Below are 19,699 nucleotides of genomic sequence, written 5' to 3'. Positions count from 1 at the left end.
TAAAATGAGTTTCTTGAAGATAACACGTAGTTGGGTCTTTTCTTAATACTCTCTGAAAAACTTTGTCTTTTATTATTATATTTATATTGCTTACGTTAGTGTCATTATTTATATTGTTGATTTAATATCTACAATGCATGTAAGGGTATTTTTTAAAAAAATATGCAGTTACTCTTTTTCCCCTTTTTATCTTGCCCTCTTTATTCTGTCTAATTTAAGCAGTTATAGAGTTCCATTTTTTTGTATTCTCTTAACAGATCAGAAAAGTTTATTAACAAAATCATAAGGAAGAGAAAATACATTTAAACACTGTAGTGTGTTCACTGATACCATAAGTTTATATCATGTGTTTCCAAGATTATTCATCTGTTAGTTCTTATAGTAATATTGACTTATATGATTCCATACAGTGTATATATTTACATATTACTAACATTAGATTTCAAAAAAGAAAATATGTGAAAAATAAATATATATTTATTTACAAGTATAATGATTCATTTAGTGGTAACAAGGAAACAACAATAAGTTTAACTTTATGGCAGCCTGGTGTAATCAATATGACTGCTTACAGTATCCTAGCCTATACACTAATGAATTTTTTTGATTTTTATGGCATATGGTATTACAGTCATAGTCACAATATGACATTGAAACATTAATTAGTGTTATTGTTTTTGTTTCAACCATCATGGCATTATGGCATGAAGAGCTATCTCATTGGGGATTTCATTTACAGTTCCTTAATGTCTAGTGATGTTGAGTGTTTTTCATGTACCTGCTGACATTTTATATATTTTCTTTGGTGAAATATATATTCAGGTCCTTTACTTATTTTTTTTTTAATCCGGCTATTTGTTTTTTGCTACTGAGTTGTATTTGTTCTTTATATGTTTTGGATATTAAACCTTTATCAGATATACAGTTTGCAAATATTTTTTTCCTATTCCATAGGTTGTCTTTTTACTTTTTTTGATGGTTTCTTTGCTGTGCAGAAGCTTTTTAATTTGTTGTAGTCCCATTTGTTTATTTTGTGTTTTGTTGCTTGTGCCTTAAGTGTTATATCCAAAAAATTGTTAACAAGGCCCATGTCAAGGAACTTTATTCCTATTTTTTTCTAGGAGTTTTACAGTTTTAGGTTTAACATTTAAGTCTTCAATTTATTTTGATTAATGTTTTGAGTAGAATAAGATAGATGTCCACTTTCATTTTTTTTTAAATGTGAATATCAAATTAACAAAAGTAGTACTGGGTACTACTTTGAAGAGATAATCTTTTCTTCATTGAGGGTTCTTGATTCCATTGTCAAATATTAGTTAACCATACATGCTTGAGTTTATACTGGTTTTGACAATATTGTAAATGGTATTAATATCTTTGTCTTTCAGAAAATTCATTGTTAGGGTATAGAAGTGTTACTGACTTTTTATGCTGATTTTGTATCCTACAATTTAACTGAGTTCATTGATTAGATCTAATAGGTTTTTAGGGTTGAGTGTTTAGGATTTTCTCATATAAAATCATATCATCTCCAAATAAAGACAGTTTTACTTCATACTTTCCAATTGTCATGCCTTTTACTTCTTTTTCTTACCTAATTACTCTAGCCAAGACTTCTGGTATTATACTGAATAGAAGTGGGTAGAGTGGGCACCTTTGTCTTGTTTTTGGTCATAAAAGAAATGCTTCCATCCTTTCACTGGTGAGTATGCATGATGTTAGCTGTCAGCTTGTCCTATATGTCCTTTATTATGTTGAGATATGTTATTTCTATGCCTAAATAATTAAAGAGATTTATTGTGAATTGCTGTTGAATTTTGTCAAATGCTTTTTCTGCATCGATTGAGGTGATTACATGATTCTTTGCTTTTATTCTATTAAGGTGATACATGACATTGATTGGTTTGTGTATGTTGAATGATATGTTTGCAACACAGGGATAAATCCCAATTGATCATGGTGAATGATACTTTTAATGTGCTGCTGAATTCCATGAGTCTCTTAGACTTTATTCACTCTTTTCCATTTTTTATTCTTTTTACTCCTCTGATTGCACAATTTCTAATGTCCTATAATCAGGTCACTGATTCTTTCTTTTTTTTTTTTTTGCATGTTCAATTCTGCTTTTGAAGAATTGAATTCTTCAGGTTAGTTATTGTATTTTTTACCTCTAAAATCTCTATTAGTTTGTCTTAATGGTCTTTATGGCTTTGTATATCTTCTTGTTTTATTCATGAAACGTTTTCCCAATTTCATTTAGTTGTCTGTGTGTTCTTATGGTTCATTGCACTACTTTAATAGAATTATCCTGACTTGTATGCCTGACAGTTCATAGATCTCCATTTCATCCCCCCCCCCCCGCATTTTTTGTGATCAATTATTACAGCTATATTAGTATCCTTTAGTGGAGTCATATTTACCAGATTTTTCATAATCCTTGATTTCTTATATTGACATCTGCACATTTGAGTTAATCAGATTCCTCTTCCAGACTTCACAGATTTGTTTTGGCAGAGGCAGATCTTCAACAATGAGCTCAGTTTGGATTTCTGGATGTGTCTGCTGGTTATGTCTTTAGGTACGACTATTTGGGAGGGAGGTAACTGTTCAAACTGTGAGGCTGGGAAAGAGTGGGGGATTGTTTCACTGCTTGAGAACAGGTAGATAAGATGACTAGCTTGATTCCCCACCCAAATGAAGCTGTATGGTAGGATCTGCAGTTGCCTCAACTCTCGTCAGGCTTAGTAGATGATTCATTTGTAGGTGAGGTATGAATTAGTTTTCTTGCTCTGGGAGGTCACCAAGACAGGATTCAGGGCTCATATGACTCACTGGGGACCCAAATAAGGTAAGAGTGTGCACTAAATTTCCTGGTTAAGTAAGGCCACTGGTTTTACTTTACAGATGAGGGAAGCCACAACCATGGAAAGGCTTTGCTCTGTGTTAAGTGCCACTGTACCTAAGGCTATTGAATGAGTTAAATTTTCTTGTTTGCTCTGGTTCAGTTCCCTGAAAGCTGCATTGAATGATGAGCATAACTACTAATTAGAGTCTTTGAGCACAGCAGGAGAAGCAGCTCTAAAACTGGCAAAACTCTTTGTTTGTTGTATTAATTCAATTTTCACAAGTTCCCTTGCAGAACAAGGCCACTGGCTTAAAGGAAAGTTTCACTGGAAAAAGTGACAAAATGACACCTGGAGTCAGTAGAAGTTATGTATGCAAACTAGTGAATGAGTTCCAGGTAGAGATCACTCTAGGTTCAAGGATTCTGAGCAGGAAGAATAATAGGGCAATAGGTATCTAAAAGAAGTTTAGAGAAGTTGGAACCAAGTGGTCTTGGCACAAAGGAACTTGGAGTTTCACAAAGGAGCCATAGAGATAAGGCCCACGTCAGTGGAGGTCCCACTGTTATAGCATCCGCCCCTATATTACACAGCTTCTGTGTAATACAGTCTCGATTTATAAAAAAACATCTATTCCTAAAGGGATGATCCTGTTACCTACTTTCATTACCATAGATTCCACTGTGAATACACTGGTTGTAATCTCATGAATTTGAGATATCAGGGATCTCTAACAAAGTGTGTTCTGAAGCAGAACAACACCTTGGAGCAATCCATAAGGCCAAACATCCAATCATTGGGAATATTGTTGACCCCATGTTACTCCCATGTCTGATTATAAATAAAAAACAAATAAAAACAAATAAGTAAAAAAAAAAAAAAAAAACAAGAAAAAAGTTCTAACACCTTCAACTTTTCGTTGATTACCGGGACTGAAATTCTATTTAAATATATATGTATTATCTATATATTTATAAATACCATCAACATTTTATTCATTTTTCCTGCTTTTGTAACTTGCTAGAGGATTTAGGGAAATCTGTTTAAACTCTATGTTCTTACCCATAAAATGGGAATAACATTAGTACTTACCTTCAAGATTGTCATGAGCATTAAATGAGTTAGTGCATGTAAATAACTTAGAATGAGGGTGGACATATAGTAAATGCTATAAAGATAATATCTATTGTCAGCAATTTGAATTCATTCTGATTTTATTCTCTATATTTCTCTTAGCTTAATGGAGCTTAGGGAATATGAATTTTGATAAAATACAGATAAGAATATCTGTATTTTGGAGCATGTTAGGCAACACTAAGCCAGGAAGGTTTGAGGAGGAGCATTTGGCACTACATAAATTGTTCACATTATGCAGAAAAGATGCAATGAGGTGTAGGAGAAAAGATGGCCCACTTTCAAAGACAAATTGTGTTCATTTAAATATTTATAGAGCCCATTTTGAATCCAGTAATGGACGTAGATTCTTCTTTGTTTCCTCTGACCCCAGCACTATTGACTTTTCTGAGTGGGACCTGGAACGCAAATGAACAGAATTATTACCTTCTGTTTGTGTGCTATCAGAGTAGCTGGATATTCAACCATAAAAAGGAATGAAGAACTGTTTTATACGATAAAGGTGAACCCAGAACACGTTCTGCTGAGTGAGAGGACTCAGACACAGCACATATTGTGTCATTATGCTTATATGAAATATCAAGAATAGATAAATTCACAAAGACAAATGCATATAGATGGTTGTGAGGGGGTGTGGAAAAGGGGGAATGGGGAGAAATTGTGTAATGGATAATGATATTACTCTGGAATGATGGAAATGTTTTGGAATTAGAGGCAGTGATAGCACAATACTGTGAATATACTGAATGTCACAGAATTGTTTATTTTAAAATAGTTATTTTTATGACACGTAAGTTTCACATTAATAAATTATTTTTTCAGTAATTATTTTAAGCTGATCATAATTTGCAATGCTTTCTATGGGAAAGAATAAAGTAAGTTATACATAATTATGAGACACTAAAGTTTTAGAATATAGCAATGATGAAACTGGAAGTGCCTGGTATATAAGAGATTAGATAGAATATTCCTGACAGAAGTGACCATGGCAACACAATCATTTTTTAGGAATGACATAATTTTGTTCCACATAATCATTTTGTGGGAACTGTCATAAAGCAGATCTGCAAATCCCATTACTGCACATTCAAAGTCATTTAGAAATGTCAACATAACATATTCATGGTTATTTGACTTTGATTCTTTGGTTTCACTTATTTATTGAACAAAATCACTAACTCCAGAAAAGAGGAGATGAAGTAGATTTTTTTCATCTTGAGTATTCTTGAGAAAGCTAATCAATTTACCAGATAGTAGAGATCTTTATCCTTTCTGATGCATCCTGATTATTTTTTAAATTTTATTTATTTCTTCATGAGAGACAAAGGGAGAGAGAGAGAGAGAGGCAGAGAAGGCAGAGGGAGAAGCAGGCTCCATGCAGGGAGCCTGACATGGGACTTGATCCCAGGTCTCCAGGATCATGTCCAGGGTTGAAGGGAGCACTAAACAGCTGAGCCACCCAGGCTGTCAGCATCTTGATTATTTTTATTTTATAATGATTTTTATCTTTCTGAGTGCATTTCATAGAATTAGTAAATTAAGTTCTACTATATAGTACTATATCTATATATGTTTTTCAGTGTTTACAATGCCTTAATTTTGAAATTTTTCTTTTATATTTACTTTTAGAAAAATTCTTTCTAAATATCTTGTTATAGTATAGATATGTACTACTCAGTTTAAAATTTGACAATTTAAAAAAAATGTATTCATATATTCGTAGATATAGGCCACTATTATAGATTACTATTTATAGTTTACTAGCATGTATATATGTGTGTATATATATAACATATATATAACTAGAAGATGTTTTTTATAAAATTATAATGCAAGACAAGAAACATCAGACCTAAAAAATTAAAGAGAAAAAGTACAGAGGAATATCAACTCTTGTTTTCTTATTTTGTCAGCTATTTTTATATGATTAGCAGTTCCTTATAAGCAAATTCTCCAACTAATTATTTTCTTAGAAAAATAAGCAATTATGTCAAGATAATCACTAAAATAGCATAATGTATTCACTTTTGTAATGCCATCCACTTTAATTCTGAACAAAACCTTACTTTTGGTTATTGTCTTTCTTAAAATTACTCAACAATAACAGTTTTCATTAAGTACCTCTGTGTTCCAAACATAATGCTAGGTGGTAAATATACAAAGGTAAGCAAAATAGACCTAGTCTCTGCCTTCATAAAAATTAAAGTTTGTTAGGGAAGATAGTAAATTAAACCATAGCAATAAAAGTTGCCAAGTGGTGTAAGTACATGGCAGCAAGAGTTCAGCTTTTCTGATAAAGAGAAGGAAAAAAGCTTCTCATTGGTAAAGGGCATTTAAGCTACCATCTGAAGGACTGTTATGTGTTGAAATGTATTTTCCTCAAAATTAATAGGTTGAAATCCTAACCCCCAGACATCAGAATGTGACTTGATTTGGAAATAAGGTCACTGCAAATTTAGTGAGTTAAGATGAGGTCATACTGGAGTTTGGCGGACCCCTAATCCAATTTGACTGATGTCTATAAAAAAGGACACACACACAAGGAGAATACCACATGAAGACTGCAATTATGCTGTCAAGGAACTATCAGACACTAAGAGAGAATCCTGGAACAGATCTTTCCTTAGTGCCTCCATGGGGTGCATGGTCCTACTGACCCTCTGATCTCAGATTTCTAGCTTCTAGACCTGTGAGTTAATAGACTTCTGTTGTTTTTGCCACTTAGTTTGTGGTATTTTGTCACAGCAGCTGTAACAAACAAATAGAAAAATGATGAGATATTTCAAGTTGAAAGAGTTGGATGAATTAGGAGCTACTGGGCACTGAAAACTAAGAATCTTATTCTGATTACAGTTAAATAAGGATACCACTATTAGAATGGCTAAAACACTGGTAAAGTTGTGAAGCAAGAGGACTTCACATCTACTACTGGTGGGAATGCAAAATTGTATAGTTACTCTGGATGAAATTTTAATAATTTCTTACAAAATTAAACATTTTCTTACCATATGACGTGGGAACTACCCTTTTTGGTATTTACTCAAATAATTTACAAACTTGTGTTCATATAAAAGTAAACTTGGGCACCTGGGTGGCTCAGTTGGGTTGGTTGGGTCAGTTGGGTTGGTTCAAGTTGTGATCTCAGACTCTGTGCCCTTCCTGCTCATTCTCTCTCTCAAATAAGTAAATAAATAAAATGTAAAGAAAAAAGTAAACTCACGGCAACTCTTAAATTTTAAAAAATATTATTGTGTTTTCCTTAAATGGAATCCACATTACAAAAATATGTTTCCTCCATCTCTCCATACTTGCTCATGTAAGACGTAGTCCATGTTATATGTCTAGAAAACTCTAAAGCTGGTTAGAGGTGTCTCTGACAGAAAAAAAAGTGGGATCCAGTGGACAAAGGGCAAAGATAATAATAGAACCTGTGTGGACACAATGAAACGGATCAAGATTGGTATTTTCTTGAAGGAGAACATACCCAAAAGATGTTTTGCAGAGAAGTGATCTCCCAAAAGAGAGGGAATAATCTCAAAAGATTATATACTGTACGATTCAATTTTGAAAAGGGAAAGCTATTGAGATGGAAAACAGATTGACAGTGTACAGGGGTTCGAGTTAGAAGAAGATGTTGTCTACAAAGGGGCAGTGGGGCATTTATTGGTGAGATCGAGCTATGCCGTATTTTCATCTTGGTAGTAGTGCACAATCATATCCATTTATCAAAATGTACAGAGCTGTATTCTGGAAAGTTGATAGTTTTGTAGTTAAACTATAATTAATCTTAAAAATTAAAAAAAGAATATTCTTGAGTTCATGATCCCTTTAAGATGCATACATAATTCTACTCATTGCTAATAGGTAGTTAACTTTTAAAAATCCACATTTTGCTATTATTCTTTATACATTGACACAAAACACAGTTATCTACTAATTTTATATTGTGCTTTTTGAAGGAATATATTTATAGAAGCATTTGAATCCATGAACTTGTATGTCTGTATATCAACTAATTATATTTCTTTTTGTCTCTATATAAAAATGGATATATAAAAATATTTATGTATACACAAAAAATGAAAATGTGTTTATAATAAATGAATTGTGTTTATTTTTGTGGTTTTAAATTTTAATATAATATTTACTTTTTAACATTCTTTTAATTGCTTATTTATGATAGGCATGTACTATTTTTTTCTGCAGAGGTTTTGTTTTTTCAAAGCATGAAAACAGATATAAAAAATGAGAGAGATGTTCATTTAACAAGTGGGATAATTTAGATATCAGAATTGCTTTAATGTGATTCCTGTAATCACTCTCTTTTATGGCACTGTAATTACCTGAAAGACAACTGTGGTCTTCTCAAACAGGCAGATGACGATGCCCTGTGAGACCAGTCCTCTCAATGTAGTTTCAGTTTGCAGTAGACCACTGCGAAAATATCCAAGCTGTCATGTTTTCAAATATGTAAGTCTGGTTGTTTAAGTAATTTGGCAAATAGCATCTTTCTTCCATCTTTAGGGCCTTTAGGGGCCAAATGTCTAATCTTCGTAAATATTGATGAACCAGAGCAGATTACATCCCCAAAGATTTGCACCCCAGGCTGACAGCTCTTATTTGCCCCTTTGTTGCGGTTAAGATCCTCAGAATCATGCTCTAAACACATGTGAAAATTATAAATCAAACCCAAGAAGTAAAAATGCAAATAGTAAAAAGTATTTGTTTTTATTTTCCAATATGCTTCATTAAAAAAGGTAGTTTTATTAGTAGTACATTAATGAACTTAAAGAATGAAGTGACAATTTTGTGTCACAGATATTAATTTACATTTTACAAACATCCACCAAAACAATTAAAAATGAAATAAATATATTTACATTTTATATTTCTGGTATTTTCATTGCATTTTTAATATATATAAAATATATAACATTTATCATATTTTATTTATCTTCAAAAGCAACTTCAAATGTGCAAATAAGTGAATTATGATTTTAAAGTATTAAGGAATAAGAATAAATCATAAATAAGAGTTTTAGAGGTATGAATAAAGCAATTCCTTAAGAAGAGCTCATGAGTACAGCACTATTAAGAGTAGCAAAATGTTTGTTACTAATATTGGAACATATACACTTACCTTAAAAGTTAAGCACAAAGATCATCCTTGTGCTTTTAAAGCTTCTCCACTTGCTGATTTCTAGCAGTAATTCTAAATAATTGTTAGGATTATTACTTTTCCATAATAATAAATCAAGCTTCTCTCAAACCCAGCATTCAATGTAAACAAAGTTTATATAACAAGCTTTGTCATTGTAAATGAGGGAAATGTTGATCTATAAACCAATGCACCTAAAGGAAAATTTCTCTTACACAATTAATATGAACTTGATATTTATTTCCAAGTAATTACTTTTCTTCCAGCTTAACGACAATTTTGTGAGCAAAGACTTTAAAACTCTAAGTTGGTACCTGCCTGAAAAATGAGCAAGGATGATGAGCTGATTATTTTCCCTTTAAAATAGTGTTGGATGGTAAATGGAGGGGTACACATTACACTTACATTATCTTAAAGTATTTTTGAAATAAATATTTGTTGCAGTATAACAAATTAAAAATGCCCCTGCTTTAATATACTTCAGCTTAAATGAATTGTTACTCTTTATCAGGAAAAATACATTATTATAGTAGTTAGCAAATATTTCAAATGATATTTGAACTCCCTTCTCTGACCTAAGTACCTATAATATAATATTCCCTTTGATCTTGCACTATGTACACTACAATGAACCCTTTGATGTGTGTGTGTATATATATATATATATATATACACACACACAGGTGTATGTGTATATATATGTGTGTGTGTATATATATATATATATGTATAATGTGTACACACACACACATACACACATATCCCAAGGCACTGGAGGGGTTAACACATAATTAAGCATTCTGCTATTAAAATGTGCTCTAGTACAAACTAGGATTTCATGAATAAATCTCATGCAGCTAAACATAAATGACATGAGAAATAGAGATTTATCTGAGTGTTTTGTTCATATTTAATCTTTCTCATTCAAATACTCCAAGTTATAACAAATGACAGTGGCTAATCATTCCACTGCAAAGGAAAGTGTTAAATACTATTTGGTAATTGATGAGCATCAGAGTGATATTTTTCTAATAGGTGCTCTGCTAATGTTAAGTAGTAATTTAGGCCTGTTAGTTTTTTATCAATCGTATCAAAAATAAACACCATAATATATTACCGTAAATTTTAATTCAAGCTACAATTTACAGCGTAAATTTAAAGTGTATTAAATATATGTATTTTAAATATATTATTCTAATATAATTTGTGGGTAGCATTTTATTATATACATATACACACATATATGTGTGTGTGTGTGTGTGTGTGTGTTGTACAAGGAGATATATATACCCATACATATCTCATTGTGCACCTTTTCCTTCATCATACCCAGCTAGAAGATTTTTATAATATAACAAAAAGGATATTTAATTACTTTTTTGTGTATTTAAAATGGAGCTTTTACAAAATCTGACATTAGTTATTAAAAATGATTATGTAACACTTATATAAGATTTTAAAACTATTTTTTCCATTTAGCTAACTAGCCCATTTCATATTAACTGTAGGCTAGATTATCACACTGCGGACACATAAATGTTGCCCCAATGTGGGGCACCATAATACAGCTGTAGTTCATAGTAGAGATTCCATAATGAAGTAGCTACTACTCCTTCTGATCCTAAGGTACCTGCCTCCCTTTGCTTTTCCCCTGTAGACTCAACAGAGGCTTACTAACGCCTGCTTTTGGTGGACTTCTGACTTTAGAATGACTGTTCTATTTGGTGAATATATGGTAAACAATAATTCCACAGTGTCATCCCAGTTAAGAATATATATTAATTTTATGATCAAGATAAAATATATTAAAAGTATGTCGTGTCCAATTAGCCATAGTTTTTTGAATAAGGTGACCTAGACCCAACTTAACTCTTGCCAGGTACAATTATGAACCTTCACTTTTTTTTTTTTCAATTTAACATGCTTAAAAATTAACCAGACACAACATGAATTCATAATTTATGATGATTATGGAAATAGTTTGACAAATTTTCAAGTATGTTGATCATGTGTCCTTTTGGCAAATAATTTTGTTTCCTTCTCCAGTAACTTTTTTTTCCTACTTAAAAAAGAAAATCAAGCCACTTTATTAGACAGATATTTCATTATCTTCACAAGGAATTGTCCAATGTTTGATTTAAGTTGGAAACGTGGGCAGTCCCAGTGGCCCAGCGGTTTAGCGCCCTCTTCAGCCCAGGGTGTGATCCTGGATACGCAGGATCGAGTCCCACGTCAGGCTTCCAGTATGGAGCCTGCTTCTCTCTCTGCCAATCTCTCTCTCTCTTTGTGTGTGTCTCTCATGAATAAATAAATAAAATCTTAAAAAAAAAAATAAGTTGGAAACGTGTGTTAATAACAACAATAAAGTAATTTTTTTTTCTTTTTTCTTTTTTTTTTTTAGTAGGCAGCTGGTTGTTTAAAAGCAGATCTCAGTACAGCTGTAGTAAAGGACAGAGAATGTTTTCCACACTAAACAAATGGTTATATAATACCTGGTATCTGAGTCATGTATACATACCTCTGATGCTTTCAAATTCCCAGGCTCTTTTTATTTACTAAGACAAGATAACTAAAATAACCCACATAGGTTGCCATTATAGAATCACTTTTTATGATATGATAAGTTAGAAATTTAAAATTTTATTTTCATATCTCACCTTATTTTCTCATAAAATATTACTAAAATGGGAAAATGTCATTTACCTGAAATAAGTAAAACTTTGAGACTACCCTCTAAGATCATTTCAGTCCATGATTAACTAGTAGAGTTAGGATTACAAATAATTGTTTCTCACATCACATTTTTTATATTATTTTCACTACAAAAGCTTTTGGGGTCACTGAAATTTATGAAACTTTAATTTGATAATAAATTCAATTAAGTAAGTATAAATCTCCTTAAATGAAGGAAAGAATAAGAGGTTCATGAATGTTATCTTTGTGGTTAAATTAACACATTTCAGCATATTTGGTTGACAGTAGCAGCGATAAAATGTTAGTATCAGTGATTAAGGAAAAGTAGTACATTTTACATTGTGACTATCATAGAATTGATATATTTATTCTTTTGAAAATGTTAGGAATAGCTGACAATAAGATAAACAAAATTGGAGTGCCAGTGTCATATCACAGAATGAGAATACAAGGAAAAAATCTGCATCTGCAAATTAAAGTGCTTTCTTCATTGATGAACTTTCTGCATGCTTTTTTCCTTGCTGCCATGTTTTGTTTTGTTTTGTTTTGTTTTTGCCTTCTTTATATCACTCATAATTCAATGATAGGGCATTAGTTCATGATCTGGCCCAACATGTATTTGTCATACAAAATAATCTAAAATACAGAAATAACCATTTAAGTGGTATTTTTATTTATAGGTAGCTTACAATTTTTATATTATTTACATACTTTGAATCATTCATTCTTTTGTCTTCACTTTCAATGAAATACTAGTACAAATGGGCTGAGTGAGAACAAGCTGTTATGTTCATTTAAAATTATTCACAACTGTCTTCCAAAAGAGAAGCACTTTTGAGATTCCTTATGACCTTGTTTTCTGCTGAAATTTCAAACTGAATTCACTGTTGACTTGGTGATACCATTGTTTTTCCAGGGTCTAAACTTAAGACTATGTTTATTCTGGTTCTATAGTCATGGTAAGTGGCAATGCAAGCTCAGAATGTCAGGTTGTATACTTTGCTCTGCTTGTAGTACTAGAGCTGGCAGCAGTGGAAGCAGCAGTCTGATTGCCTAAATAAAGAGGGTCCAAACAAGCTACTTTGGCAGCAAAGAATGAATGAATGCAGTGAAGAACAGCAAACAGATTTGAGAACTCCAGCTCCTGAAAGAGAAAAAGAAATGCTTCAGATAAAATAAAAGTCAAATTTTCTTTAAAAACTGGTAATAACTAGACAGTTAATAATGAGTTATTTTTTCAAGCTCAATGAACATAATTTAAATCAGTTAATTATATCAAATTACAGAAACTGTAGGCATTTTGTTCAATATGTAAATTTCATATGTATTGCAGATGTACTCAAAACATGGTAGTCTAATCTCTTCATACGCATTTCAAATGATAAATTTGAATTGAAATAATTTTAAAAATATTCTTCATTATTATCTAGAATAAGTTACAATTTATCATAAGACACTGAATATGAAATGCTGAAAGCAGGGAGTTATGAATGTTTATAGCACTAGGAGCCAAATGGTTCAGTTCTAAAGTATAATGCATACATTAATTTTAAACGTAATTAATTTTAATTGTATTTTTTAAATTTTTTGTACTTGGTGGTTAAAAAAACCAAGGCCCACTAATTGTTTGGATTTGTTATTATTATTATTTAAATTCAATATGCTAATATATAGTACATCATTAGTTTCAGATATAATTTTGAATAATTCATCATTTGTGTATAACACCAAATGCTCATCCTGTCATGTGCCCTCCTTAATGGCTGTCACCAAGTTACCCTACCCCCTTTCAGCAATCATCGTTTGTTTCCCAGAGTTGACTCTCTCATTATGCTGAGTCAAATAAGTCAATTGGAGAAAGACAATTATATGGTTTCATTCGTATGTGAAATATAAGAAAAAGTGCAAAGGACCATAAGAGAAGGAGAGGAAACCGAATGGATTTTTTTGAAATAGGTTTTCCATTTGGATCCTTAAGGAAATTTGTAGCCCACATTGAAAAAAAAATAGGAAAGATTTTTGTTTTTTTCAAACCACAAATGATTACAGGATATTACTAGTTGTAATATCCTGAGGTGATGCTCAGGAGAGACTTTAAAAGCTGACCTCATCCTTGGTGATGAGGTATGGAAAACCATCAATAGTCCCATAAAATGTTTTAATTCCAAGAGGATTGAGAGAAGACACATACATGTGCTTAATGAAGTCTATATGATAAACATATCACAAAGAGGATAACCAGAGGGTAATAAACCATGTAAATTGCTGACAAAGTTGTTGCTATATCATTCATATTTATAATAAAGCATATAGAATCACACTTGATGTGTACTTAGTAATAGTGTTTGAAATCTGTCATGTGTCACAATGGAAAACAATATAAAATATATATTCAACTGGGACATATTGCAGTATGTGCAATGCACCAGGAAACTAAGTAAAATAATTCACCTTCAGAATATTTTCTCAGATCATGCAATAAAAGTACAATAGAGCACAGCATAAATTCACTCACAGTTCTGTACAGCATAGATAAAATACTTATGCTGTCTCAGTAATCCCCTTCAGAACATCAGTATTTTATAGTTTCCTATAGCAAATGTTGACTTATTCTAGAGAACAGTAAAGATTTAACTATTCTGATTGCCTAAAATATTTCAGTCTAAAAATTATTTTAGTTATTCCATCATAATGTTTTCAGAAACTTCACTTTTGACAACCCACTTCAGTGGCAGTATGATATGTTATTGTCAACTAGCAGTATTTCTCTTGCCTTAGCCCTGAAGGCCCCATTCTCCCTTCATTCTTTGATCTGCAGGTTTATGTCACCTGCAGATTTCAAATTACCTTTTGATATCAACCCATAAGTCCATTTGATCTGAAAAGGGTGGTAAGGTTTTGGAAAATATGGGATGTGTCTATGTACTATTAAAAAAGAAAACTACAAAAAAACTAGCAATTCATTCTTGGTAAAGGGGAAAATATTTGGAATATTGCAAGGAGGCAAAAGTATAAAAAGTTTTTCTCAAAAATAATTCTGCTGGAGGGAGGGGCAAGTTGGTGGAAGAGTAGGGATCCCCAAATCACCTGTCCCCACCTAATCACCTAGATAACCTTCAAATCATCCTGAAAATCTACGAATTCAGCCTGAGATTTAAAGAGAGACCAGCTGGAATGCTACAGTGAGAAGAATCCGCACTTCTATCAAGGTAGGAAGACGGGGGGGTGGGGCGGAGAAATAAAGGAAAAGGCCTCCAAGGGGGAGTGGGCCCGCGAGGAGCCAGGCTGAGGCCGGGGCGAGTGTCCCCAGGACAGGAGAGCCCCGTCCCGGAGGAGCAGGAGCTGCACCGACCTTCCCGGGCGGAAAGGGGCTCGCAGGGAGCTGGAGCAGGACCCAGGAGGGAGGGGATGCCCTTGGGCTCCCCGGGACACTAACAGACACCTGCGCACCGGGAGAGTGCGCCGAGCTCCCTAAGGGCTGCAGCGCGCACGGCGGACCCGGAGCAGCTCGGGGGGCTCGGGGGCGGCTCTGCAGAGGGGGCTGCGGCGGGGAGCAGCTCGGGGGGCTCAGGGGCGGCTCCGCGGACGGGGCTGCGGGGCGGGAGCAGCTCGGGGGGCTCGGGGGCGGCTCCGCGGAGGGGGCTGCGGGGCGGGAGCAGCTCCGGGGGGGCTCGGGGGCGGCTCCGCGGAGGGGGCTGCGGGGCGGGAGCACGAATCCAACAGCGCAGGCTCCAGAGCACAGGGCGCCAGGACACAGCCCAGGATCCCGCCTCCCCCGGGACAGGCAGAGGCCGGGAGGGCCCAGGACAGCGAGGACGCTCCTGCCCCAGCTGAGCAGATCAGCGGCCCCGCCCCGGAGCCTCCAGGCCCTGCAGACGGAGAGCTCCGTGGTGACTGCGGGAGCTGACTCCGGGGCTGCAGAGCTGGCCCCGCCACTGCGGTTGTTCCTCCTTGGGCCTCTCGGGGTGAACAACCCCCAGTGAGCCCTGCACCAGGCAGGGGCACAGCAGCTCCCCCAAGTGCTAACACCTGAGAATCAGCACAAGAGGCGCTTCCCCCAGAAGACCAGCTAGACAGACAAGTTCCAGGGGAAGTCAAGTACTTAAAGTATACAGAATCAGAAGATACTACCCCACCCATTTTTTTGTTTTGTTTTGTTTTTCTGTTTGCTTCCCTACCCCCTTTTTTCCCTTTCTTTCTTTTTCTTTCTCTTTCTCTTTTCTTCTCTTTTTTCTTTTTTAATTTTTCTCTTTTCTTTCCTCTCTCCTCTCTTTTTCTCCCTTTCCCAATACAACTTGTTTTTGGCCACTCTGCACTGAGCAAAATGACTAGAAGGAAAACCTCACCTCAAAAGAAAGAATCAGAAACAGTCCTCTCTCCCACAGAGTTACAAAATCTGGATTATAATTCAATGTCAGAAAGCCAATTCAGAAGCACTATCATAAAGCTACTGGTGACTCTAGAAAAAAGCATAAAGGACTCAAGAGACTTCATGACTGCAGAATTTAGATCCAATCGGGCAGAAATTAAAAATCACTTGAATGAGATGCAATCCAAACTAGAAGTCCTAACGACGAGGGTCAACAAGGTGGAAAAACGAGTGAATGACATAGAAGACAAGTTGATGGCAAAGAGGGAAAATGAAGAAAAAAGAGACAAGCAATTAAAAGATCATGAGGATGGATTAAGGGAAATAAACGACAGCCTGAGGAAGAAAAATCTATGTTTAACTGGGGTTCCCGAGGGCGCCGAAAGGGACAGAGGGCCAGAATATGTATTTGAACAAATCATAGGCTGAAAACTCTCCTAATCTGGGAAGGCAAACAGGCATTCAGATCCAGGAAATAGAGAGATCCCCCCCTAAAATCAATAAAAACTGTTCAACACCTGGACATTTAATAGTTAAGCTTGCAAATTCCAAAGATAAAGAGATGATCCTTAAAGCAGCAAGAGATCAGAAATCCCTGACTTTTATGGGGAGGAGGATTAGGGTAACAGCAGACCTCTCCACAGAGACCTGGCAGGCCAGAAAGGGCTGGCAGGATATATTCAGGGTCCTAAATGAGAAGAACATGCAACCAAGAATACTTTATCCAGCAAGGCTCTCATTCAGAATGGAAGGAGAGATAAAGAGCTTCCAAGACAGGCAGTAACTGAAAGAATATGTGACCTCCAAACAGCTCTGCAAGAAATTTTAGAGGGACTCTTAAAATTGCCTTTTAAGAAGAAGTCCAGTGGAACAATCCACAAAAACAAGGACTGAATAGATATGATGATGACACTAAACTCATATCTTTCAATAGTAACTCTGAATAGTAATAGTGAACGGGCTTAATGACCCCATCAAAAGGCGCAAGGTTTCAGACTGGGTAAAAAAAAACAAACAAACATCTATTTGCTGTCTACAAGAGACTCATTTTAGACAGAAGGACACCTACAGCCTGAAAATAAAAGGTTGGAGAACCATTTACCATTCGAATGGTCCTCAAAAGAAAGCAGGGGTAGCCATCCTTATATCAGATAAACTAAAATTTACCCCGAAGACTGTAGTGAGAGATTAAGAGGGACACTATCTCATACTTAAAGGATCTATCCAACAAGAGGACTTAACAATCCTCAATATATATGCTCCGAATGTGGGAGCTGCCAAATATATAAATCAATTAATAACCAAAGTGAAGACATACTTAGATAATAATACACTTATACTTGGTGAATTCAATCTAGCTCTTTCTACCCTCGATAGGTCTTCCAAGCACAACATCTCCAAAGAAACGAGAGCTTTAAATGATACACTGGACCAGATGGATTTCATAGATATCTACAGAACTTTACATCCAACCTCAACTGAATACACATTCTTCTCAAGTGCACATGGAACTTTCTCCAGAATAGACCACATACTGGGTCACAAATCACGTCTTAACTGATATGAAAAGATTAGGATCGTCCCCTGCATATTCTCAGATAATAATGCCTTGAAATTAGAACTAAATCACAACAAGAAGTTTCAAAGGACCTCAAACACGTGGAGGTTAAGGACCATCCTGCTAAAAGATAAAAGGGTCAACCAGGAAATTAAGGAAGAATTAAAAAGATTCATGGAAACTAATGAGAATGAAGATACAACCGTTCAAAATCTTTGGGATGCAGCAAAAGCAGTCCTAAGGGGGAAATACATCGCAATACAAGCATCCATTCAAAAACTGGAAAGTACTCAAATACAAAAGCTAACCTTACACATAAAGGAGCTAGAGAAAAAACAGCAGATAGATCCTACACCCAGCAGAAGAAGAGAGTTAATAAAGATTCTAGCAGAACTCAACGAAATCGAGACCAGAAGAACTATGGAACAGATCAACAAAACCAGGAGTTGGTTCTTTGAAAGAATTAATAAGATAGATAAGTCATTAGCCAGCCTTATTAAAAGGAAGAGAGAGAAGACTCGAATTAATAAAATCATGAATGAGAAAGGAGAGATCACTACCAACACCAAGGAAATACAAACGATTTTAAAAACATATTATGAACAGCTATACGCCAATAAATTAGGCAATCTAGAAGAAATGGACGCATTCCTGGAAAGCCACAAACATCCAAAACTGGAACAGGAAGAAATAGAAAACCTGAACAGGCCAATAACCAGGGAGGAAATTGAAGCAGTCATCAAAAACCTCCCAAGACACAAAAGTCCAGGGCCAGATGGCTTCCCAGGGGAATTCTATCAAACGTTTAAAGAAGAAACCATACCTATTCTACTAAAGCTGTTTGGAAAGATAGAAAGAGATGGAGTACTTCCAAACTCGTTCTATGAGGCCAGCATCACCTTAATTCCAAAACCAGACAAAGACCCCACCAAAAAGGAGAATTACAGACCAATATCCCTGATGAACATGGATGCAAGAATTCTCAACAAGATACTAGCCAATAGGATCCAACAGCACATTAAGAAAATTATTAACCATGACCAAGTAGGATTTATCCCCAGGACACAAGGCTGGTTCAACACTCGTAAAACAATCAATGTGATTCATCATATCAGCAAGAGAAAAACGAAGAACCATATGATCCTCTCATTAGATGCAGAGAAAGCATTTGACAAAATACAGCATCCATTCCTGATCAGAACTCTTCAGAGTGTAGGGATAGAGGGAACTTTCCTCGACATCTTAAAAGCCATCTACGAAAAGCCCACAGCAAATATCATTCTCAATGGAAAGCACTGGGAGCCTTTCCCCTAAGATCAGGAACACGACAGGGATGTCCACTCTCACCACTGCTATTCAACATAGTACTGGAAGTCCTAGGCTTAGCAATCAGACAACAAAAAAGACATTAAAGGCATTCAAATTGGCAAAGAAGAAGTCAAACTCTCCCTCTTCGCCAATGACATGATACTCTATATAGAAAACCCAAAAGCCTACAGCCCAAAATTGCTGGAACTCATACAGCAATTTGGCAGCATGGCAGGATACAAAATCAATGCCCAGAAATCAGTGGCATTTCTATACACTAACAATGAGACTGAAGAAAGAGAAATTAAGGAGTCAATCCCATTTACAATTGCACCCAAAAGCATAAGATACTTAGGAATAAACCTAACCAAAGAGGGAAAGGATCTATACCCTAAAAACTATAGAACACTTCTGAAAGAAATTGAGGAAGACACAAAGAGATGGAAACATATTCCATGCTCATGGATTGGCAGAATTAATATTGTGAAAATGTCAATGTTACCCAGGGCAATTTACACGTTTAATGCAATCCCTATCAAAATACCATGCACTTTCTTCAGAGAGTTAGAACAAATTATTTTAAGATTTGTGTGGAATCAGAAAAGATCCCGTATAGCCAGGGGAATTTTAAAAAA

The 19,699-nt window shown here is 35.0% G+C and overlaps 1 protein-coding gene across 4 annotated transcripts in view; it reads right to left on the bottom strand.

Moving 5' to 3' along the window:
- Positions 1 to 11,659: 11,659 nt before the first annotated feature.
- The window catches only part of SNTG1 (syntrophin gamma 1), an 813,219-nt gene continuing 805,179 nt past the window's right edge, over positions 11,660 to 19,699 (bottom strand). For 3 of the 4 annotated variants that reach the window (XM_038579273.1, XM_038579274.1, XM_038579275.1), the window contains one exon: positions 11,660 to 12,973. In XM_038579273.1, coding sequence (XP_038435201.1) covers positions 12,815 to 12,973 — 159 coding nt within the window. In that variant the 3' untranslated portion in view covers positions 11,660 to 12,814. The remainder of the gene's footprint in view (positions 12,974 to 19,699) is intronic. The other variant, XR_005380942.1, reaches the window with a different exon arrangement.

This window comes from Canis lupus, chromosome 29, assembly GCF_011100685.1.
Source record: "Canis lupus familiaris isolate Mischka breed German Shepherd chromosome 29, alternate assembly UU_Cfam_GSD_1.0, whole genome shotgun sequence".
NCBI classification, from domain to species: domain Eukaryota; kingdom Metazoa; phylum Chordata; class Mammalia; order Carnivora; family Canidae; genus Canis; species Canis lupus.
The sequence above is the reverse complement of the archived record's forward strand: the minus strand, read 5'-3'. Positions and strand labels throughout refer to the sequence as shown.